Source organism: Salvelinus namaycush, chromosome 2 (assembly GCF_016432855.1).
Source record: "Salvelinus namaycush isolate Seneca chromosome 2, SaNama_1.0, whole genome shotgun sequence".
In the NCBI taxonomy this organism is placed as follows: Eukaryota; Metazoa; Chordata; class Actinopteri; order Salmoniformes; family Salmonidae; genus Salvelinus; species Salvelinus namaycush.
Window position 1 is genome coordinate 29,968,726 of NC_052308.1, and position 25,292 is coordinate 29,994,017.

Here is a 25,292-nt window from a genome sequence, read left to right on the forward strand (position 1 = left end):
TATGATCCCACCCTTCCCCCGTTCGCATTTTTTCAATTCTTGCCAAATCTGACATACATTGCCAGAAACCTCAGCATTCCACCTGAAAAGCTATATTTGAACATGTGTGTGAGCATCTTTTATCCTCAGGTAGCCATATGCAATCTACCACCAGGAGCCCTATATTGAGCATATAAAGTTGTCTCTCAACTCACCATTTGATGGCGCTAAATACCTACAGTATTTTTCCAGTACACTCCCCCAAGGACTGTCATGTAGGCAAAATGAACCGCAAGCAAACACCTACGGATGTGTGAAACGTTGTTCCATTTGATGCGAAATACATCAAATTACTCTTGCTAATTGGTGCTATTGTTCACTTTTGTATTGTTTTTGTGGGATTGTTGAGAGTGGTAGTATTCATTTCACAAAGGCAACAGTTAGTGTGTAGGCTAAATGAAGGAAATGGGCAAGGACGTTCCGAGTTTTTCAGGATAAGAACTCTCACTATCAGTTCCTTTTTGACAGTCTTATAACATGACCATGACCAAGATCAGAATAATGATAGGGGGACAAACAGCAGCGCAGTGTTGCATGTTTTATTTATTGATATAGTCCCACAGAATATTATTTACATTCATAATGACATTGACAGATGAACAACCCCTTGATCTTTGTTCCCTTTCCTCTCTCTCCTTCAGCTATGAGTGGGCTTTGAGTTTCCGTGTGTTTTCTTCAGATAACGTTGGAACAATGGCAGTGTTAAAATAGCCGCTAAAATGAAGGAAAACGTATCAATTATTACTGCGCTGCTCGGTATGTATAGAGTAGACAATCATGACTGCAGCTGCTCAACTCCTGGACAGATTCCGTCCCACAATCAATTTCAAAACTGTATCAGGACTACAACGTCATTACTGTATGTCAACACTCTTGACCCAAAGGCTGCTTTATGAAATAGTGACGAGGATGAATTCAGGATAGGAGCATACTGGTAAGCTATATAAAAAGAGAGACAGAGAATAGACATGCCATTATCGCCCACTAGTCTTTGCTTCCCTTCTTGTACAAAGTGATAGAAGCTGTCACACGTAGCAGTGGCATAATGGTAATATGGTTCGCCTGTTTAAGATAAAGCAACAGTAAATAGTTGGCGACTTAAGAAGCGGTCCCAAATGTCTATAATTTCTTTATGAAACCAAATTGTGTTAAAAATGTCACCATATGAAGTTCAATCATGTATAAACTCTTGACAAACTTAGGGGTACTGTACTGTATTTGCAGTGTGAACAGCTACCATCGCATCACAGATGCAATGTACCAGTCACATATACATACCAACATGCGCACACACACACACACACACACTGTCAACATCAGAGACCATTGGTTACTTTTCCAATTCTCTCACAGAAACACCATAGAGGGCTGCAATTCTGCTTCACTTCTCACATCACAATAGTAAGTAGAGGTTTCAAAATAGTAGAAAATATAATATAATGACAGAAATACCCACAAAATAATCCTTATTACAAGCTAGAGATACCATAGTAATAGTAATATAGCAATATTAGGGTAATCACAAGGAGTGACCCTGCCCCAGGCCCCCAGCCAGGGGTCTCTCAGCCTGCCACTCATTAACTCCAGGGTGAAGTCTCCTCTAGGCACAGATCTAGGATCAGCTTCCCCATCGCCCAAACCGAACCTTAGCCATTACTGGGGATAACGCAAAACTGAACTAATATCAGCATCTAGGGGCAGCTTTCAGTATGTGAGGCCAAAGGTCATCACACATCATCAGCACTCATGCTCATGCAGAGAGAGATCTGTCAGCTGATCATGGTTGCCAGAGTGATTTGGTGCATAATCTCCTCCCTCCCCCGGCATGGGTCCATGGTATCTGTCAGTACCACCCTGAGAAGACAGGATAAGACAGAGGCAGCGTGTTCAGTTACATGCACACAGTGAAGTCATACTAGGGCCAAGAGGCTTAATATGTCAATTACATTTATATCAAAGCCTTTAAAACCCTTTCCTGCAGTCAAATGACCTAATGGCCTCATGGGTGGAATGTTATTAATCATTTTCATGATTTCATAATTAATAAACATAAAAAAAAAAAAATGCTTCTAATTTCTATGTCAAACAGTTTTGTTATATTTGCCTCTTCTTTGATGTATATAAAGTGTAATATTGGGATGCAAACTCAAAATTGAATACATTTCAACTCTATATCTGTCATGGTACAGGTGTATTCTTGTTTTTAAGCCCATAACCATGTGTTTATACTTTTGTTTCAAAGTAGTTTTAAGACTACCAAGAAACACTGTGTGATTTAGCCCACTGCAGTAACATGTTATTAAGACCCTGCCTAGCCTTGCAGAGAGGAAAGAGGAAAGACAAAGGTGGTGGTATGTTGAGTGGTTCAAAAGCAAGATCCTGTCCTTGCATCAACCCTGGGTGGAGACAGGAAGAGTGACCTTACTGCCCTCTAGCAGTACAAGGTTGCAGTCTGAACTCACTTAGCCTTCTGCCCTAAATCAACCTATTGCAGGAAATACGAGTATGATATGGAATGATATCAGTCCTCTCACCTCTATATCAATTGTAGGTTTCCAAATACACCAGAAGAGTTTCAAATACCCCCCATCTACCCACTGATAGGGCAACATTAAACTTTTTTTCAAAGGCCCGAAGGGTTCTCTATTTGTCTATCTACAAGAGAGACAGAGGAGGAACTAAAATGAAGTGTGGAAACAGGCGTGATAAGCCTCTCTGATAGGAGTCCTGTAATCAAACCCATTTCCTCCCCATTTATTTTTTTTTTACATTTATTTAACTAGGCAAGTCAGTTAAGAACAAATTCTTATTTACAATGACGGCCTACCCCTGCCAAAGCCTAACCCGGGCGACGCTGGGCCAATTGTGCGCCGCCCTGTAGGACTCCCAATCACGGCCGGTTGTGATACAGCCTGGGGAGTCTGGCTAAATAAAATAAACTACCAGCCAGGGCACTGGGCTAGTTATCCCCAGGAACTGAAACATCTGTTCTCAACTATTCCCATAAATAAATAAAAAAAGAGATATGTGATCATATTGTTATTTTCCAATATAATCTATTTTTGGCTTGAAGGAAGGGAAAGGGGGATACCTAGTCAGTTGTACAACTGAAAGCATTCAGCCAAAATGTCTCTTCATTAACCCAACCCCTCTGAGTCAGAGAGGTGCGGGGGTTAATCGACGTCATCGGCACCCATGGAGCAGTTGTTGTTGGAGGTTAACGCTCAACGGCAGAACAGCAGATTTGGCAGTTGTGGATTCAAACCAGTGACCTTAGCGTTAATGGCACAACGGTCTTAACCACTAGGCTACCTGCCGCCTTAGTTGTGATCAATTTGCAGTGTACAAATTATTATAACTATGTTCCGGCACCCTGACCATCTGCTCCGACAAAAAATTGGTCTGCGGCTGAATCTAGTTGCCTACCCCTGCTTTATGGCTTCTATGGTGTTTTTATAGGAACTGACCACATATCAGTGTGACAGCCTGCCAGGGTGCTGTTAGTATTGTAACCCTGGCTGGGAACAACAACAGGATATCTTCCATTAGGAAAGAGGAGAGGGCTGCCCCAGTCATTTCCCTTTAGCACTGACAACCACGACAACCCCAGGCCAATGTCCAGGGGGATTATATGATAAAACAGTAAAGAGCTATTTATAAACTAAACTATTTGCTGATCTGTTTGTGATCTGAAGTGATGAAAGAGTTTATGGGAGCCTTGGGAGGTTAATGACAGAGATCCTACTCATGGTGGTGAGTCCTAAGTTAAATAACTCACACTTTCCTGTACTGTAAATCAATGATGTTTCTGTAGAAATTTGTGGTCAATCTCAAAATAGGACTTGGGGATAGTAGTATTTCCCTGCAGTGTGGTTGAGTACCTGCAAGCTGTGCTGGGCAGGGGGGTGCAGGCCATTGCTGAGCTGCTGAGGGCTGGTCAGAGGGAGATGGGAGGGACGGGGTGTCACAGAGCTAAGATACAGTGGGGACTGAAGGAGATAAAAGATAAAAGAGGATTGAATAACAAAGAGAGAGAGAGAGGGAGAGAGAGATGAACCTGGAGAAGAGTTCCCTAAGCAAGCTGGTCCTGGGGCTCTGTTCACAAACACAAACAGACCCCACAGAGCCCCAGGATAGCAACAAAATTCGACCCAACCAAATCATGAGAAAACAAAAAGATAATTACTTGACACATTGAAAAGAATTAACAAAAAACCAGAGCAAACTAGAATGCTATTTGGCCCTAAACAGAGAGTACACAGTGGCAGAATACCTGACCACTATGACTGACCCAAATTAAGGAAAGCTTTGACTATGTATAGACTCAGTGAGCATAGCCTTGCTATTGAGAAAGGTCGCCGTAGGCAGACCTGGCTCTCAGGGGAAGACAGGCTATGTGCACACTGCCCACAAAATGAGGTGGAAATGGAGATGCACTTCCTAACCTCCTGACAAATGTATGACCATATTAGAGACACACATTTCCCTCAGATTACACAGACCCGCAAAATTCAAAAACAAATCCAATTTTGATAATCTCCCATATCCATTGGATGAAATAACACAGTGCGGAATCACAGCATCAGGATTTGTGACCTGTTGCCACAAGAAAAGGGCAACCAGTGAAGAAAAAAAACACCATTGTAAATACAACCGATATTTATGTTAATTTATTTTCCCTTTTTTACTTTAACTATTTGTACATTGTTACAAGACTGTATATAGACATAACATAACATTTGAAATGTATTTATTATTTTGGAACTTGTGTGAGTGTAATATTTACTGTTCACTTTTTATTGTTTATTTCACTTTTGTTATTCCATTTCACTTCAAAAATATGTTTCCCATGCCAATAAAGCCCTTTGAATTTAATTTCATTACATTTAATTGAGAGAGAGAGAGAGAAAGAGAGAGAGAGAGAGAGAGAGAGAGAGAGAGAGAGAGAGAGAGAGAGAGAGAGAGAGAGAGAGAGAGAGAGAGAGAGAGAGAGAGAGAGAGAATGTGGGATTTCAATTAAATATATTATATCCAGTAGTTGCTGACACTGTTTTATCTTCACTTGCTATGACTATCAGATCAGCCTAGTGAATTTATTGTCGCAGTCAGTGTGGTAGTAGTACCTGTGTGTCTGCAGGGGGCTGGCTGGGCAGGTGGAGGGAGGGCAAGGAGGTATTGTAAGAGCGCAGGTTGGGTAGCCGGTGGCGGTCAATGGAGGCAGAGGAGTGGGGTCGCAGGCCAGAGGTCGGTGCAACGGGAGCATTCATGGCTCCTCTCAGGCTGTTGGACTTACTCTCCCTGCGCTGGTACTCTATAGGAGACTGGAGAGCTACGGACAACAGGAGATAGGAGATGACAGGAGGATAGTTGGAGGGATAAGAATTGAGACACAACCATAAAGTTGACACTTAACAAATGGCACCACTAATTTATTTATTGAGCATCTATAAAATGTATCCATAAGGCAGAATCAATCAAGTAATGCAGTTTATCATTTAATAAAATTAATCAATCAATTAATACATTCTATAAAACACAGCTTAAAAATATCCTGAAAAGTTTTATCATATTTCCCAAGGACATGTACTTGTGTGTGAAAAAACTAGAGAAACAAATGTGTGCCAAATGAGACCCTACTCCCTATATAGAACACTACTTTTGACTAGAGTCCTACGGGCCCTGTTCAAAAGTAGTGCACTAAATAGGGAACAGGATTCCATTTGGGACACAGAGTGCATTCGGAAAGTATTCAGACCCCTTGACTTTTTCCACATTTTGTTACATTACAGCCTTTTTCTCAAATTGATTAAATAAAATGTTTTCCTCATCAATCTACACACACTACCCCATAATTACAAAGCGAAAACAGGTTTTTTGAATTGTTTACTAATTTATAAAAAATAAAACAAAAATACCTAATTTAAATAACTATTCATACTCTTTGCTATGAGACTCGAAATTGAGTTCAGGTGCGTCCTGTTACCATTGATCATCCTTGAGATGTTTTTACGACTTGATTGGAGTCCACCTGCCATATATTCAATTTATTGGACATGATTTGGAAAGGCACACACCTGTATATATAATACCCCAGAGTTGATAGTGCATGTCAGATCAAAAACCATGCCATGAGGTCGAAGGAATTGTACGTAGAGCTCCGAGACAGGATTATGTTGAGGCACAGATCTGGGGAAAGGTACCGAAAAATTGCTGCAGCATTGAAGGTTCCCAAGAACACAGTGGCCTCCATCATTCCTAAAAGGAAGACGTTACGAAGCACCAAAACTCTTCCTAGAGCTGGCCGCCCAGCCAAACTGAGCAATTGTGGAGAAGGGCCTTGGTCAGGGAGGTGACCAAGAACCCGATGGTCACTCTGACAGATCTCCAGAGTTCCTCTGTGGAGATGGGAGAACCTTCTAGAAGGACAACCATCTCTGCAGCACTCCACCAATCAGGCCTTTATGGTAGAGTGGCCAGATGGAAGCCACTCCTCAGTAAAAGGCACATGACAGCCCGCTTGGAGTTTGCGAAAAGGCACCTCAAGACTCTCAGACAGAAACAAGATTCTCTGGTCTGATGAAACCAAGATTGAACTCTTTGGCCTGAATTCCAAGCATCACATCTGGAGGAATCCTGGCACCATCCCTACGGTGAAGCATGGTGGTGGCAGCATCATGCTGTGGGGATGTTTTTCAGCGGCAGGGACTCGGAGACTAGTCAGAATCGAGGGAAATATGAACAGAGCAAAGTACAGAGAGATCATTGATGAAAATCTTCTCCAAAGAGCTCAAGACCTCAGACTGGGTCGAAGGTTCACCTTCCAACAGGACAACAACCCTAAGCACACAGCCAAGACAACGCAGAAGTGGCTTCGAGACAAGACAAGTTTCTAAATGTCTTTGAGTGGCCCAGGCAGAGCTCAGACTTGAATCTGATCAAACATCTCTGGAGAGACCTGAAAATAGCTGTGCAGCAACGCTCCCTATACAACCTGACAGAGCTTTATGTGGATCTGCAGAGAAGAATGGGAGAAACTCCCCAAATATAGGTGTGCCAAGCTTGTTTTTTTTTGCCAATTTTTTTTGCTTTGTCATTATGGGGTATTGTGTGTAGATGATGAGGGGAAAAAACTATTTAATCCGTTTTATCAAAATGTGGAAAAGGTCAAGGGGTATGAATACTTTCCGAATGCACTGTATGTATGTGGCCCGTGGTGGTCAGCAGCAGTACCGTTGAGGAAGTTCCTCTGGGTCTCCAGGATCTGGACAACGTCGTTGACCCAGGCCCTCCGAGTCTCCTGGGACGAGGCCTGCAGGACGAAGCGTGCCACGCTCCCATCAGCCCCGCGGGACGTCAGGACCAGACGACATGGGTCCTCCTCACAGTGGTCCTCCACACCCAGACAACTGAGCTGCAGCACAGAGAGACAGGGGTCACACACATTTACATTTTAGTCATTTAGCAGACGCTCTTATCCACAGCGACTTACAGTTAGTTTGTGCATTAATCTTAAGATAGTTAGATGGGACAACAACATATCACAGGCATACAGTAGTAAGTACGCTCTTCCTCAATGTTGTAGTTATCAGCAAATTCATGTACACACACGTCATTCTCACCTTGATGCTGTTTTTAAAGGTGTACCCTGGCAGAGAGAAGCCCTTCTTCCTATCGATTGGTTCACTGATAATGACCAGCTGTTCAAACAGGAAGACCCGCCTCTCTTTGGCACGGGAGAGGAAGCTGCTGTCCTGCTCACTAACTGTAAAGGTGTCCTGCTGCAGCAGTTTCCCCTGGGCTGTGATCTTCCCCTGAGAGACAGAGAGAGAGACAGAGAGAGAGAGAGAGAGAGAGAGAGAGAGAGAGAGAGAGAGAGAGAGAGAGAGAGAGAGAGAGAGAGAGAGAGAGAGAGAGAGACAGACAGACAGAGAGAGAGAGAGACAGAGAGAGACAGAGAGAGAGAGACAGAGACAGAGAGAGAGAGACAGAGAGAGAGAGAGAGACAGAGAGAGAGAGAGAGAGAGAGAGAGAGAGAGAGAGAGAGAGAGAGAGAGAGAGAGACAGAGAGAGCGAGAGAGAGAGAGAGAGAGAGAGAGAGAGAGAGAGAGAGAGAGAGAGAGAGACAGAGAGAGAGAGACAGAGACACATAAGAAAACACAACATCATGTGGAGAACAGAGTCTGGTGTTAGGTATCTCACCTCAAAGCCCTGCAGTCTGCCCACGTTCATCATATCATTACATCGCTTGGGCACAAAACACATCACCTCCACCGCTCTCTGTGGGTAGAAGAGGAGGAGGGGTGGAGATAGGGAATGAGGGACATGAAATAGAGAGAGAGATGGTGTGGGATTGCAAAGACAATTATGGTTTGTAACTGAAAATAGTAATTTTTTCGCTTTCTTCAATAGAGCAGGGAGATTAAACTGTGTGTGCAGTTTATAGTAATATCACAAGTGAGTATTGGAAATGTTTTGACCATGACGGTTTGTGCCATAGTTTTGGGAGAACTCTCACCTCCAGCTCTGAGGTATCCCTTCCTGCTTTGGTGTAGTACTTCAGGAAGTCCTGAGGGATCCAATTAGAGGACAGTTTATTGAATGTTTTGGAGGGACTCTAAAAGGATTAGTCTACAAAATAGGACTGAGCTATATCTTGTGTTTCATCACGTAAGAGTTACATATTATCCACTGTGAGATTAGGGAGCTGATGAGAGGACCTGTGACTCTTGTGACAAAAGCTTTCAACATTAATCTCTAAATCACAGCAAAAGCTTCCACAATGCTGCTGGATGGCCTGCTTATTCTCCAGTGACTCCCAATCTATTTCTGCCTTTCTGCCTTTCTGCCTTTCTTTCTCACCATCTCTTGCAGTGACAGGTCACTCAATACATCTCTATTACGTGAAGACTCAAATCATCTAGGGCTAGATGACATCATGCTAATTGTATTCTAAACACACACGTACACACATATGCACACATATGCACACACACACACACACACACATATGCACACACACACACACACACACACACACACACACACACACACACACACACACACACACACACACACACACACACACACACACACACACACACACACACACACACACACACACACACACACACACACACACACACCTTGAGCAGTAGTTGGTATTTCATGATCCTCTGTACTGGTTTGATAAGCAGGTCGTTGAGTTGTAGTCTGTGGCCCAGCTGCTGCCTCAGCTCCTACAGAACCAGATAGGTTAGCTCCTCATAGCAACATACACAGAACTAAGGGCAGGTTTGGGTCAGTCAGACATAAACCAAGACAAAGAATGAGCACTGAAGATACACGCAGTCAGAACCAGAGTTAGATAAATAAGAGGAATTGGGCTAGAACAATGCCTAAGTGGGGTTAAACTGCTCTTAAACTGCCCATGTAGTTGTACTGTGAAGAGTCACTCACCTCAAAATAGGTCTCGATATACTCTGAGACAATGTGCTCTGACTTGGGCTTGTTCTGACAGTACACTACGTACATGTGGAGACGCCGCTCCTAGAGGTCCAAAAACATATTAGAGATGATGAGAGATAGATACCAGATGGTAGCGCATGTGGTCCGAGTGTGTGAGTGTGTGTGAGAGAGAGTTAGTGTGAGCAGGTCTGTGTGTGTGTGTGTGTTGGTGTGTAGGTTAAGTTCCTCCCCCAGCATGGCTGCTCTTAACCTCTTATCCCCCTAAGTTTGACTCCATTCTCCTTCCCCTCCAGGCTCTTTTGAATAAGAGCAGGAACTTTGCCTTATTAAATGGTTCCGGCGGCTTGGTGGAAATCGTTTAATTCGCCCTTGCTTAATTAAACATGGCTGAGTAATGAATGAACTGGGATGACAGAGAGAGAGAGAGAGAGAGAGAGAGAGAGAGAGAGAGAGAGAGAGAGAGAGAGAGAGAGAGAGAGAGAGAGAGAGAGAGAGAGAGACTGAAGGGGGAGATAGATACAGTAAATAGAGAGGAAGACAGAGGACAGCAAGGCGCTGTGAAACTACACAAAATCAATTGAAGTGCCCCCTCTGTTTATTACTCTCCTTTTCTCTCTCCCCTGCTGCTGTTGTGTGGAAGAGGGCTGGTGTGTGTATCAAATAAAATTAAATTGCATTCGATGTGCAGTGGTACGAGGTAATTGAGGTCAATACTGTATGTACATATAACTAGGAATAAAGTGACTAGGCAGCAGAGTATTTTTAGGGCCTTCCTCAGACACCGCCTGGTATAGAGGTTCTAGATGGCAGGGAGCTCAACCCCAGTGATGTACTTGGCTGTACGCACTACCCTCTGTAGCGCCTTGTGGTTGGATGCCCAGCAGTTGCCATGCCAAGTGATGATGCAGCAAGTCAAGATGCTCTCAATGGTGCATCTATAGAACTTTTTGAGGATCTGAGGGTCCATGCCAAATCTTTTCAGCCTCCTGAGGGGGAAGAGTTGAAAGAGAGGTTGTTGTTCTTGCACCACACTGCTAAGTTTCTGACCTCCTCCCTATAGGTTGTCTCATCGTTGGCGCTCTTGGGCACAGGGACTATGGTGGTCTCCTTGAAACATGTAGGTATTACAGACATTTCAGGTGTAATTTGAAAATGTCAGTGAAGACAGTTGCCAGCTGGTCAGCGCATGCTCTGAGTACGTGTCCTGGTAATCCGTCTGGCCCCGCGGCCTTGTGAAAGTTAACCTGTTTAAAGGTCTTACTCACATCGGCTACAGAGAGCGTGATCAAACAGTCATCCGGAACAGCTGGTGCTGTCATGAATGGTTCAGTGTTGATGCCTGGAAGCAAGCATAGAAGTAATTTAACTCGTCTGGTAGGCTTGCGTCACTGGGCAGCTCCCGACTGGGTTTCCCTTTGTAATTCGTGATAGTTTGCAAGCCCTGCCACATCCGACGAACATCAGAGCTGGCATAGTAGGATTAAATCTTAGTCCTGTATTGACGCTTTGCCTGTTTGATGGCTCGTCGGAGGTCGTAGGGGGATTTCCTATAAGCGTCCGGATTAGTGTTCTGCTCCTTGAAGTGGCAGAACTAGCCTTTAGCTCAGTGCGGATGTTGCCTGTAATCCATGGCTTCTGGTTGGGATATGTACGTACGGTCACTGTGGGGACGACATCGTCAATGCGCTTATTAATGAAGCCGGTGACTGATATGGTAAACTCCTCAATGCCATCGGATTAATCCTGGAATATATTCCAGTCTGTGCTAACGAAACAGTCCTGTAGCTTAGCATCCACTTCATCGGACCACTTCCCTATTGAGCGCATCACTGGTACTTCCGGTTTGAGTTTTTGTTTGTAAGCAGGAATCAGGAGGATAAAGTTATGGTCAGATTTGCCAAATGGATGGAGGGAGCGCTTTGTATGAGTTTCCGTTTGTGGAGCAATTTCTCCGGATATTTTGGAAGCATTTCTGAACATGGCGCCAATGTAAACTGAGGTTTTTGGATATAAATATGAACTTAATCGAACAAGACATATATGTATTGTGTAATATGAAGTCCTATGAGTGTCATCTGATGAAGATCATCAAAGGTTAGTGATTCATTTTATCTCTATTTGTGCTATTTGTGACTCCTCTCTTTGGCTGGAAAAATGCCTGAATTTTTCTTTGAGTTGGTGGTGACCTAACATAATCGTTTGTGGTGCTTTCGCTGAAAAGCCTATTTGAAATCGGACACTTTGGTGGGATTAACAACAAGATGACCTTTAAAATGGTATAAGACACATGTATGTTTGAGGAATTTTAATTATGAAATTTCTTTTGCTTGAATTTGGCGCCCTGCACTTTCACTGCCTGTTGTCATATCGATCCCGTTACCGGGATTGCAGCCATAAGAAGTTTTAACACTCCAAACAGCCTACCCGACTGCTGGGAGGCGTCTACATGGTCCTAAAGCACACTGTTGGCTCGTTTTGTATCGCGTTCCAAGAATAAAACTGGGGGGACAAAAATGCAATTTCCGAATGGGGAGGGGGGTGCCCCTGCATGTACACGGACTGTTTCCTGCCACGGTCCTGCTCTTCCTCTCACTTGGACCAATTTTTGCTTTGAGATCCTGATCTCAGCACACAAAGCACAGCTGTTTGTGTGTGTGTGTGAGTGTGTTTGTGTGTGTGAGTGCGAGTGTGTTTGTGTGTGTGTGTGTGAGTGCGAGTGTGTTTGTGTGTGAGTGTGCACTAAGTACCAACACAGCTGTTTATTTGCTTTCAATGTCATTTATTGAGCTATTCTGGCTTATTTGGTTCCACAGTTTCATCAACAGTCTGGCGTTTTAACACTGGCTCTTTGTAATTGGATCTGTGAGCTGTGACCGCAGCATAGTAAAAAGCTCTGTTGATAATTATGCCTGCACTTATTATTATTCTACTGGCTTTCCCCTGTCCTCTCCTCCAGGTAGCCTGAACAACTAAGACATATCTGGCGGCAGTAGGCCAGAGACAGAGACTCTAAACACAGTCAGTTCTCTGAAGAGACCAGTACTTCTTACCAAACACACAGAAAAACACAGAGATAAACCCTGGAACTTCATTCCAAATACAAGCAAACAGAATCAAAGGCAATGTAAGGAGCTAGGTTTTCATGGTGTGTCTGCAAATAAAGAGTCACACTTGTGCAAACTCACACACACTCATTTGCACAAACGCACACACACATGCGCAAACACATACGTCCACGCACACGCGTGCACACACACACACTAGACACACACACACAAGACACACAGACTCACATGCTTGATGAAGAGTTGGGCCAGTCTGTTGGGCTCAGCCACACACTTCTCCAGCTCGCCCAGAAGATAGCTATGACACACAGAGCAGAGAAGGGGGTCAAAAACCAGTACACACTCTTCTACACACACAGGCAGAGGGGAAGAGACATAGACACACACACAACTACACCGAGAGTACAAACTATTAAGAACACCTTCCTAATATTGAGTTGCATCCCTTTTGCCCTCAGAACAGCCTCACTTCGTCAGGGCATGGAGTATACAAGGTGTCGAAAGCGTTCGACAGGGATGCTGGCCCATGTTGACGCCAATTCCTCCCACAGTTGTGTCAAGTTGGCTTGATGTCCTTTGAGTGGTGGATCATTCTTAATAAACATGGGAAACTGTTGACAGTGGAAAAGCCCAGCAATGTCGCAGTTCTTGACACGCACATATCCGTGCACCTGGCATCTACTACCATACCCCGTTCATAGGCACTTAAATCTTTTGTCTTGCCCATTCACCCTCTGAATGGCACACATACACAATCCATGTCTTAACTGTCTCAAGGCTTAAACATCCTTCTTTAACCTGTCTCCTCCCCTTCAGCTACACTGATTGATGAGAATGTAACATGTGACATTCATAAGGGATCATAGCTTTCACCTGGATTCACCTGGTCAGTCTATGTCATGAGCAGGTGTCCATAATGTTTTTTACATTCAGATGTACACACGGAGACACAAACACAGGAGAGAAAGAAATAGATGCACACACACAGCTATATGAACACACACACGCCCGCACAGAACACAGGAAATGTCTGACACAGCCAGGTGGATTCAGTGTGACAGAATAAGACTGTGATAGTGCTGATAAACATGCTCCAGTCTCAGTGTGCACTCCAAAACAGGAAACACTTCACATCAAGGTTGTTTAGTATACACGTATACAGGTACAGCACGTACACGTACACACACACACACACACACACACACACACACACACACACACACACACACACACACACACACACACACACACACACACACACACACACACACACACAAACACACACACACACACACACACACACACACACACACACACACACACACACACACACACACACACACACACACACACACACACACACACGAGACCTACTCTTTATGCCAGTCATAGATCTGGTGAATGTTCCCGAACACTATCTTGTCTTTGCCCTTCATGTCCTCTGGGATCCCCTGACTGGCCATGCTGGCCATGTAGCCCTGGGCAGAGCAGAGGAGACACATACACACATACATGCATAGATCAGTGCTGAGGGGTCACACACACACCACTGCAGGAAGGAAAATACTGCTACTTCACAGAAGAGCATCTGGCTATAGTCATCTTTGTGTATATGGTAGAGAAAATAGGGCAACTGCTATGAAATAACACAAAAAGGAGACTTGAAGTGTACTTTATATCATACAAATAACTAATAAAGGTGTCCGCATCAAACATGGTAGATGATAGATTTGTCACACACCTCCACTATGAATCCCAGATCGTCAACATACATCTTCTCTGTCTCTATCAGCTCTGTCAGCACATATCTGGGGAAAGGGGGGAGATAGAGAGAGAGAGTTGGCTGCAGTAATAGAGGGCAGCCATTAAACAGTGTGACTTCTCTCATAACAGTGAGGGATGGGGTTCTCCCAGAGTGGAACCTGCACTTCCATCACACCGTTAGCTCTCATCATCATAGGAATTGCGCCCCAAATTGCGCCCTATTCCCTATAGTGTGCTACTTTTAACAAGGGGTGCACTGTGTAGGGAATAGAGTTCCAGTTGGGGCGTAACCAGACACTTAATGGATGAAGCACCAGGAGCACTCAGATGCTGCATTATACTGTGGTGGAAAACTGACAGTCCAGTCCATTAATGGGATAGGGGCTATGAAGACTGGACACAGTGTGGGTTGACGTGGAGGTCACCACCACCTACATGCTCTTCTCTAAGGCACTCCTCCTGTCCTCTTCACTGTCCATTGTGGCTGACCATTGGCTGGTTGAGTCACCAATCAGGGAGGAGCCATCTTCTTCTTCCGAGAGAATGGTGGAAGATTGATGGTTCTGAAAGCAGAGGGTGGAGAGGTGAGCTCATGTATTCACTCCAGGTCCATTGACTATATGCATATGTCTGCTGTACAAAGAGAGCATAGAGCCCAGGCCAGACAGACCGACCGACCGACAGACAGACAGACAGACCAACAGACCGAACGAAAATCAGACCCTTCATTAACTGGACCTCATCTGCGGCTGGCGGCTGGTTCCTAATCCAGGAAGCAGCCGTCCATGGGAATGTGAGCGAGGAAATAGGGAGAGTGCAGGACAAGGCCAGCACCCTGTGGGTTGTTCCAGGAGAGAGACTCCTCAGGAAAAGGACAGCATTCTGTTGGCTGTTCCAGGAGGGAGACTCCTTAGGAAAAGGCCAGCAACCTGTGGGCTGTTCCAGGAGGGAGACTCCTCACTACTTATCCTCTCGGAAAAATACTGCCTGCTGTGCCACTCCAAATCCCCAGTAATCCGATAGCAATAAGCGTTTTTCCATCTCTCTCCCTCTATTAATTTTTCTCTCTCCCTCTCTCCTTTTTATTGAAACTGCTGAGGTTATTTTAGAGTTTTACATGTACTGGAGAGAGTGATGGAGGTGGTGAAAGAGAAATAATGAATAGAGTCAAATAGTCAGATACGCAGAGGGAGAACGAGGGGTACATTTTGTGTGCCAGAAAGGGGTTCCCTATGTCATTGTTTCCAAACTCCAGTCCTTGAGTACACCCAACAGCATACAGTGCATCTGGAAATTATTCAGACACCTTGACTTTTTCCAAATTTTCTTACATTACATTGATCAAATAAAATATAAATCCCTCATCAATCTACACACAATACCCCATAATGACAAAGCAAAAACAGGTTTTTAGAATGTTTTGCAAATGTATTAAACATTTTAAACGGAAAGAGAATTTTGTTTCTCATGGTCTGAGAGTCCTTTAGGGGCCTTTTGGCAAATTCCATGTGCCTTTTACTGAGGAGTGGCTTTCGTCTGGCCACTGGAAGGACCTTTGTCAGAGTGTCACTCTACATCCGGCGCCGACAGAGATGGCTGCCTCGCTTTGTGTTCTTAGGAAACTATGCAATATTTAGTTTTTTTATGTATTATTTCTTACACTGTTACCCCAGGAAATCGTAAGTATTATTACATACAGCTGGGAGGAACTATTGGATATAAGAGCAACGTCAACGTACCAACATTACGACCAGGAATACGACTTTCCCGAAGCGGATCCTCTGTTTGTTCCACCACCCAGGACAATGGATCAGATACCAGCCGGCGACCCAAAACAACGGTGCCGCAGAAGAGGCAGACGGACAGGTCTTCTGGTCAGGCTCCGTAGATGGGCACACCGCCCACCGCAAGGGTTACCTTCCAGAGAGACATCAGAGATTGTAACATTCTCTGTTTCACGGAAACATGGCTCACTCGGGATATGTTATCAGAGTCAGTACAGCCACCTGATTTCTTCACGCATCGCGCCGACAGAAACAAACATCTTTCTGGTAAGAAGAAGGGCGGGGGTGTATGCCTTATGATTAACGAGTTGTGATGTCATCATAACAACATACAGGAACTCAAGTCCTTTTCTTCACCTGACCTAGAATTCCTTACAATCAAATGACGACCGCATTATCTACCAAGAGAATTATCTTCGATTATAATCACAGTCGTGTACATCCCCCCCTAAGCAGACACCTCGACGGCCCTGAAAGAACTTCATTGCACTCTATGTAAACTGGAAACCACATATCCTGAGGCTGCATTTATTGTAGCTGGGGATTTTAACAAGGCAAATCTGAAAACAAGGCTCCCTAGAATTTATCAGCATATCGAATGCGCGACCCGGGCTGGAAAAATTCTGGATCATTGTTACTCTAACTTCCGCGACGCATACAAAGCCCTCCCTCGCCCTCCATTCTGCAAATCTGACCACGACTCCATTTTGTTGCTCCCAGCCTATAGACAGAAACTAAAACAGGAAACGCCTGTGCTCAGGTCTGTTCAACGCTGGTCCAAGCAATCTGATTCCACGCTGCAAGATTGCTTCGATCACGTGGACTGGGATATGTTCCGGATAGCATCAAACAACAACATTGATGTATACGCTGATTCGGGGAGAGAGTTTATTAGCAAGTGCATCGGTGATGTTGTACCCACGGCGACAATTAAAAACTTCCCCAACCAGAAACCGTGGATTGATGGCAGCATTCGCGCAAAACTGAAAGCGCAAACCACTGCTTTTAATCAGGGCAAGGCGACCGGAAACATGACCGAATACAAACAGTGTAGCTATTCCCTCCGCAAGGCAATCAAACAAGATAAGCGTCAGTATAGAGTCGCAATTCAACAGCTCAGACACGAGAGGTATGTGGCAGGGTCTACAGTCAATCACGGACTACAAAAAGAAAACCAGCCCCGTCGCGGACCCCGATGTCTTGCTCCCACACAAACTAAACAACTTCTTTGCTCGCTTCGAGGACAATACAGTGCCACCGACACGGCACGCTACCAAAACCTGCGGCCTCTCCTTCACCGCAGCCAACGTGAGTAAAACATTTAAACATGTTAACCCTCGCAAGGCTGCGTCCTCAGAGCATGCGCAGACCAGCTGGCTGGTGTGTTTACGGACATATTCAATCAATCCCTATCTCCGTCTGCTTTTCCCACATGCTTCAAGAGGGCCACCATTGTTCCTGTCCCCAAGAAAGCTAAGGTAACTGAGCTAAACGACTATCGCCCCATAGCACTCACTTCCGTCATCATGAAGTGCTTTGAGAGACTAGTCAAGGATCATATCACCTCCACCCTACCTGATACCCTAGACCCACTCCAATTTGCTTACCGCCCCAATAGGTCCACAGACGACGCAATCGCAATCACACTGCACACTGTCCAAACCCATCTGGATAATAGGAATACCTATGTAAGAATGCTGTTCATCGACTACAGCTCAGCATTTAACACCATAGTACCCTCCAAACTCGTCATTAAGCCCGAGACCCTAGGTCTCGACCCCGCCCTGTGCAACTGGGTCCTGGACTTTCAAACAGGCCGCCCCCAGTTGGTGAGGGTGGGAAACAACATCTCCACCCCGCTGATCCTCAACACTGGGGCCCCACAAGGATGCGTTCTCAGCCCTCTCCTGTACTCCCTGTTCACCCATGACTGCGTGGCCATGCACGCCTCCAACTCAATCATCAAGTTTGCAGACGACACTACAGTGGTAGGCTTGATTACCAACAACGACGAGACGGCCTACAGAGGAGGTGAGGGCCCTCGGAGTGTGGTGTCAGGAAAATAACCTCACACTCAACGTCAACAAAACAAAGGAGATGAACCTCAGGAGGCTGAAGAAATTCGGCTTATCACCAAAAACACTCACAAACTTTTACAGATGCACAATTGAGAGCATCCTGTCGGGCTGTATCACCGCCTGGTACGGCAACTGCTCCGCCCACAACCGCAAGGCTCTCCAGAGGGTAGTGAGGTCTGCACAACACATCACCGGGGGCAAACTACCTGCCCTCCAGGACACCGACACCACCCGATGTCACAGGAAGGCGAAAAAGATCATCAAGGACAACAACCACCCGAGCCACTGCCTGTTCACCCCGCTATCATTCAGAAGGCGAGGTCAGTACAGGTGCATCAAAGCTGGAAGCGAGAGACTGAAAAACAGCTTCTATCTCAAGGCCATCAGACTGTTAAACAGCCATCACTAACATTGAGTGGCTGCTGCCAACATACTGACTCAAATCTCTAGCCACTTTAATAATAAAAAATTGGATGTAATAAATGTATCACTAGTCACTTTAAACAATGCCACTTTATATAATGTTTACATACCCTACATTACTCATCTCATATGTATATACTGTACTCTATACCATCTACTGCATCTTGCCTATGCCGTTCGGCCATCGCTCATCCATATATTTATATGTATATATTTTTATTCATTCCTTTACACTTGTGTGTATAAGTTAGTTGTTGTGAAATTGTTAGATTACTCGTTGGATATTACTACATTGTCGGAACTTGTAGCACAAGCATTTCGCTACACTGGCATTAACATCTGCTAACCATGTGTATGTGACCAATAAAATTAGATATTTTTTATTTTTATTTTTATTAAAAAATATATATTATCATTTTTATTTGTTTTGATTTGAGTGACATCGGGCCCTTCTCCCCCGATTGCTCAGTTTGGCCGGGCGGTCAGCTCCAGGAAGAGTCTTGGTGGTTCCAAACTTCTTCCATTTAAGAATGGCCACTGTGGCCCCTGTGTTCTTGGGGACCTTCAATGTTGCAGAAATTTTTTGGTACCCTTCCCAAGATCTGTGCCTCGACACAATCTTGTCTCGGAGCTCTACGGACAATTCCTTCTACCTTATGGCTTGGTTTTTGCTCTGTTAACTGTGGGACCTTATATAGACAGGTGTGTGCCTTTCCAAATCATGTCCACTCAATTGAATTTACTACAGGTTGACTCCAATCAAGTTGTAGAAACTTCTCAAGGATGATCAATGGAGCTCAATTTCGAGTCTCATAGCAAAGGATCTGAATACTTATATAAATAAGGTATTTATGTTTTGTTTTGTAATTCAAAATTCAAAAGGCACTCGCACATCTGAGCTTTTTTGCAGGTGCATGGAAACAGATGTATAAGATGAGAAAGAATAAGAAACATGCACACTGCTCTTGATAGTGTAACTGCTCGTTAATAAGCTTTCCGTATCAGCCTAAAGGCCTTCGTCAGAGCTTTTGTGAGTTTTTTTCATTAGCACCCTTATGTAGCCATAGCTCCACCGACATCTGTTCAATGCATCGAATGGTGTTGGAGTCGAGGGAAAATAAGTAAGGGTTACCAAATATAACAATGTGCATTTCATAAATATTCTAAAGTGTGTACATAAAACGTATTTAATACGTCTGTAAAACCACAATGAGGACATCAACCCATCAAGAAAGTTTTCATAAATCATTGGGTACAACGCTGTACCGATACGTAAAGCTTATTAAAGAGCAGTAATACTATCAAGAGCAATGTGCAGGTTTCTTTTTTTTCTTTTTTTTCCTACATTTGCAAACATTTCTTAAAACCTGTTTTCACTTTGTCATGATGGGGTATTGTGTGTAGATTGCTGAGATGTTTTATTTATTTAATCCATTTTAGAATAAGGCTGTAACGTAACAAAGTGTGGAAAAAGGGAAGGGGTCTGAATACACTCCGAATGCACTGTACATTTTTGTTGTAGACCCAGACAAAGTCACATGATTCAACTCATTGAGGACTTAATGATTAGTTGACAAGTGTACTTGTCCAGGGCTACAAGTTAGGGAACACTGGCCTAGGTGATATCAGGTTGAAATAGTGAGAGTCTTCATCTCATACACAGGGTCATCTCAGAATAGGAATAAGAATATAATCTTATGTTTCTAAACCGCCTCAGTATTTATTTGCACCACCACTCAATCCCTCTCTCCACCACACTACACTAATCCTCCCATTCAGTCAGTTTATGGACAAGCACTCTCTCTCTCCTGGCCTTGTGCTGTCCCCCTTCGTCCTCCCTCACGCTCCCCATACGTTAGCTCACATGCCCTCTCACTCTATCTCAATGAACTGGCATCTCTATGTTCTCCTTTTCTTTCTCTCAGTTCTTCAATGCTGGGTAAAGTCCTCCTTCCATCACTTCCACCTTCTCAGTGACCAATCATGATAAACATCCCAAACTGCCACACACACACACACACACACACACACACACACACACACACACACACACACACACACACACACACACACACACACACACACACACACACACACACACACACACACACACACACACACACACACACACACACACACACACACACAGACAAACAAATAGGCGCTGATGTCCATAATGTCCGTAGTGCATTTGGCTCATGCTTCCTCATATCCTAATGGTACCACTGACAGGCAGCCCACAGACAGTAGGTCTATTCACCAGTACCTAATCTGTGTTAAAGGGATGGCAGAGCTCCTGATGGACCTAGTGAAGCAGCCTATTCATGGCAGCTCAGCCCGGGGACGTCTCTGCTGACCGTGAAGGGGAGGTAAAGGTAGGGCAGTGATGAGAGCCCAAAAGATTTACATATTTATTGACCCTCCTGAGTCATGGAGAGTTTCAGTGGTCAGAATGTGCTGTTGTGTAAACTGTGGAGTTCTGGGAGGAGTTAAGAGGAAGGAATGAGTGAGTAGACATTTCTAGCCCTGGCCTAGTCCCCCTATCACTTCCTAAAGCCGTCCTCTATTTCTTCTACTTCCTTGCTCTGAATTCTCCAGTCTCTCCAAGCCTGATCTAGACTAATCCAAAACACCCTATTCTGAGCTCCAGTCCTTCTTTACCTCCCTCTTCCCTTCCCTTGACAGCCTCCCAGCCTTCCCTGGTTTCTGTTCTATCCACAATTACCCACTTCTCCTCCCTCCACCTCTCTCTGCCCCTAGGTCTGCTCCCTACCCCTGTTCTACCCAACATCCCTGTAGGCCCTTACTCTAACCCCCACACCATAGTCTTCCACGGACCTCTACTCTACTAACCCCACTCCACCCACCCCTCCAGCCCTTCACCCCCAGCCCTGACCCTGTTTTCAGCTCTCCAGTGAATCTGTGGAGGCATCAGGCTGTCCGGGGCTGACTGCTGCCTCGCTACTTGATCACTTCCAAATGCGGCCTGGAATAGCCTACACTATTGATCCCACTGGGCAATGGCTTTCTAAAGGTTGTTTCCCAGCTATCACATTTGGTTTCTTGGAAGTTGTGGGAATGTACGTTTTTGGGTTCCCATTGGTTGTGGAGACGAAGATATACGTTTCCTGCCCGGTAAAAAGATTATGTTTTTTAAACGTTCTTAGAACCGAAGTGAACATTTTGCCTGTTCTGGGAAGGTACATTTTTAGTTATATGGTGGTTCAGAGAATTTTATACTATGGTTCCCTGAAAGTTTTCCTGGGAGGTTTTATTAACGTTCTGAGAATGGTTGAGAATGTTCCAAAGCCAAGCAACTATCATCCACCCCTTCCAGAATGTTGTGGGAAGGTTGTATGCAAAATAACCATAGGACAACCACTCTCTCACCAAGCTCTAAGAAACATATGGTTCTCAGAACATTATGTGATAGCTGGGTTAGTTTTAACCCACCAAGCATTTACAGATGGCAACGTCTTTTGGTTGTCTTTTTTTGGTGCAGTCTGGACCGGGCTTGATTTCAACGTCAACAAACGTCCAGTCCAGACTGGCCTATATTTGGCCCAAACATAGACATATATAATTGGTTCAGGTTTGGTCTGGTCTGGACCGGCATTGCTTTCAATATCCATAGAAGTCCGGTCCGGACCGGCCTATATTCGGTCCAAACATACAGAATACAGTACATTACAGTACAGTACTGTAAAGAAAAGTTGAGTATAGTACAGTACAGTACAATATAGTAAAGAAAAATAAAGTATGGTGTACTGTATTGTACCCTACTTTACCTTAATGTACTCTACTGAACTAAACTGTATTGTACTCTACTCTACTGAATTAAACTCTACTGTACTGTACTCTACTCAATTAAACAATACTGCACTGTACTCTACTGTACCGAATTAAATTACTGTTCTGTACCGTACCATACCATACCGTACTGTACTGTTCTCTACTGTTCTCCACTGTACTAAACAGTGCAGTACAGTACTGTGATGTTCAAACTTGTGAAACATAGCCTAGAAGTCTATGATTTGTTCAGACTTGATCTGGTCCACGCCAACGAAAATTTGTACTTGTTTGGGGGTGGGGCTCATTACAATAATACCCAGCATGCTTTGTAATGGTTTGTTTCTACAATTACATTTTGGTCATTCAGTAGGACGCTCTCATCCTGAGCAACTTACAGTACAGTCAGTGCATTCAACTAATGTATTACAGTCATAGCATGAAAATAAATCTGTAACCGTTACAGAGAATGTTATTGTAGTTAAAGTGGTCTGTTGATTTAGTCTGTGGGCTTGACTATTTTGAACATCATCGCTGTCAGTTTTAAAACTTTTGAAAAAACTAACTTAAGTGCATGGGACAAACGGGAACAATAATAAATATTCTGTTGCGATCTTTAGTTGGCTCCTCTTACCTGTATTAAGAGGCTTGAAAAATTATTATGATATCATTTTTACTTAATTGAGAATGTATTTTTAATTTGGCGATAGAATAAATGATCGAAAAATAAGTATTTTCAACTTTCATCCAACACCTATAATTCACCTGAGTTCAACATCTGTAAAATACATACAGTACCAGTCAAAAGTTTGGACACACCTACTCATTCAAGGGTTTTTCTTTATTTTTACTATGTTCTACATTGTAGAATAATAGTGTAGACACCAAAATCATGAAATAACACATAGAATAATGTAGTAACCAAAAAAGTGTTAAACAAATCTAAATATATTTTGTATTTGAGATTTTTCAAAGTAGCCACCCTTTGCCATGATGACAGTTTTGTACACTCCTACTGATTCCATATGTGTTATTTCATAGTGTTGATGTCTTCACTATTATTCTACAATGTAGAAAATAGTACAAATAAAGAAAAACACTTGAATGAGCAGGTGTGTCCAAACTTTTGACTGGTACTGTATTTTCGACATCTGGAGAATACGTATTTTCGACGTCCGGAAAGGATGTCTTTCCACCTTTCATTCAACACCTAAAATGTCATTTTGCTTACTGGGAAGGTGGTCGACAGGTTTCTCCTGTTTAGAGATAGAGGGAGAGAGTGTGTATTTGTGTGCATGTGTACAATGATTGACAAGGAAAATTTGATCTTGGAAGTTAAGGTTTGGGTGAAGTTGAGACAAATACACTGAATATACTGTACAGCATTCCCAGATTGTATTTGTGGGAGAAATTGTTTTGTTTGATAAACATTAAAATTCTCCTCTGGTTTGGTTGATGACTCTAGCATTGCTTATGTGATCTGTTTGAATGTTCATGCTCTAATATCCTATTTTTTTGTTGCGTTAATCAATAAGCGGTTGCCCAGGTTACATGAGGAGAGACTTGTTGTTTCTGACTTTACATCTATTTATGGTTCATTCTCCTTCGCTTCCTCTGTTGGTCAGGATTCTCTCTCTCTCGCTCTCTCTCTCCCTCCCTCTTTCTCTCTCTCCCTCCCTCCTTATTAAATATGAATGGGGGTTTCAAAGGGAGTTCTTTCAGCCTCAGTGCCCGTGCTTGACTAACAGGGACATGAGTGGTCTGACAGCTGTAGTCTCTCTCTGTTCTCTCAACCAACACAGAATCAGTCTTCGAGTACAGAGCTCTAACAAAGGACTGCAGTGTCCACTGTCTGCTCAAAGTGCGTGTGTGTGTGTGTGTGTGTGTGTGTGTGTGTGTGTGTGTGTGTGTGTGTGTGTGTGTGTGTGTGTGTGTGTGTGTGTGTGTGTGTGTGTGTGTGTGTGTGTGTGTGTGTGTGTGTGTGTGTGTGTGTGTGTGTAATCCTTACCAAACTGTGTGTGTCCCTGTTCTGCAGCAGGTCAGATAGGTAGCTGTGGCAGAGGGTGTGTGCTGGAGAGTACGCTGCTGGACTCACCAGACCATCATTCCACCCCTGCACATCACACAACATACACAATATAACACACACAAACACACTTAACATATTCTGGTTACTTCGGCATGCATATTGTCATTGGTAGAGCCAGGAGTTTGTCCTGAACAGGTGATGTAACTAAAACCATACACTGCAGTATTATAGAAACCCCTGTGTGGATTCCCAGGCTATATTTTGTATTTGTATTTATTATGGATCCCCATTTACTCTTCCTGGGGTCCAGCAAAATTAAGGCAATTATGCTATAGTAGAGAGTGAAGCCTCACCAGGTCTCCATCAGTGCAGGGGAGGATAGTGTAGTTCTCTCCCTGCTCCAGAGGCCTTCCTAGGGCCTGGCTGAGAGGTAGATGGGTAGAGGGTTGCTTCCCATCCAGCCTGTGGACCTGCCTGACCCCCTTCCCTCCCCCTCCTCCCACACTCAGCTTGCAGACGGGCATGGTAAGCCATTTCTTCAGGGCACTGACAGAGTGCCGCGATCCCCCTGGGGAGGAGGGAGGGCAGGGTCTGGAGCTGCCCGAGGCCTGGGGGGCTATGGAGCCAACGGAGGGGGTAATGCTGCCCTCACTGCCCGCCGCCGAGTATGACTCTACAGACGAGAGAGAGAGAGAGATATTTTGGTTATTCAGTCATTGAAGTTATTGAGTCCGACAAAAATGATGGATGACTCCCACTTGTACTTGATGTAAGTGCAGGTTTTCCTGTTGGTTATTTCCTTTGAATACCTTGGAATTATAGACTAATGTAATAACATTACTCTTTCCCCTTGTAA

General features: G+C 44.1%; 1 protein-coding gene across 6 annotated transcripts in view; it reads right to left on the minus strand.

Annotated features, from left to right (window-relative positions):
* Positions 1–564: 564 nt before the first annotated feature.
* LOC120061264 (rho guanine nucleotide exchange factor 25-like) overlaps positions 565–25,292 on the minus strand; it is a 52,700-nt gene continuing 27,972 nt past the window's right edge. Inside the window, exons 2-16 of one of the 6 annotated variants that reach the window (XM_039010955.1) lie at positions 24,790–25,109; positions 24,416–24,520; positions 14,769–14,896; positions 14,311–14,377; positions 13,944–14,047; positions 12,798–12,867; positions 9,496–9,585; positions 9,183–9,275; positions 8,555–8,605; positions 8,239–8,316; positions 7,659–7,850; positions 7,270–7,450; positions 5,163–5,368; positions 3,921–4,028; positions 565–1,893 (exon numbers count right to left, since the gene is read on the minus strand). In XM_039010955.1, coding sequence (XP_038866883.1) covers positions 1,777–1,893; positions 3,921–4,028; positions 5,163–5,368; positions 7,270–7,450; positions 7,659–7,850; positions 8,239–8,316; positions 8,555–8,605; positions 9,183–9,275; positions 9,496–9,585; positions 12,798–12,867; positions 13,944–14,047; positions 14,311–14,377; positions 14,769–14,896; positions 24,416–24,520; positions 24,790–25,109 — 1,910 coding nt within the window. In that variant the 3' untranslated portion in view covers positions 565–1,776. Of the gene's footprint in view, positions 1,894–3,920; positions 4,029–5,162; positions 5,369–7,269; positions 7,451–7,658; positions 7,851–8,238; positions 8,317–8,554; positions 8,606–9,182; positions 9,276–9,495; positions 9,586–12,797; positions 12,868–13,943; positions 14,048–14,310; positions 14,378–14,768; positions 14,897–16,072; positions 16,112–24,415; positions 24,521–24,789; positions 25,110–25,292 lie in introns of those variants that run through there. The other 5 variants (XM_039010964.1, XM_039010971.1, XM_039010995.1 and 2 more) reach the window with 5 other exon arrangements.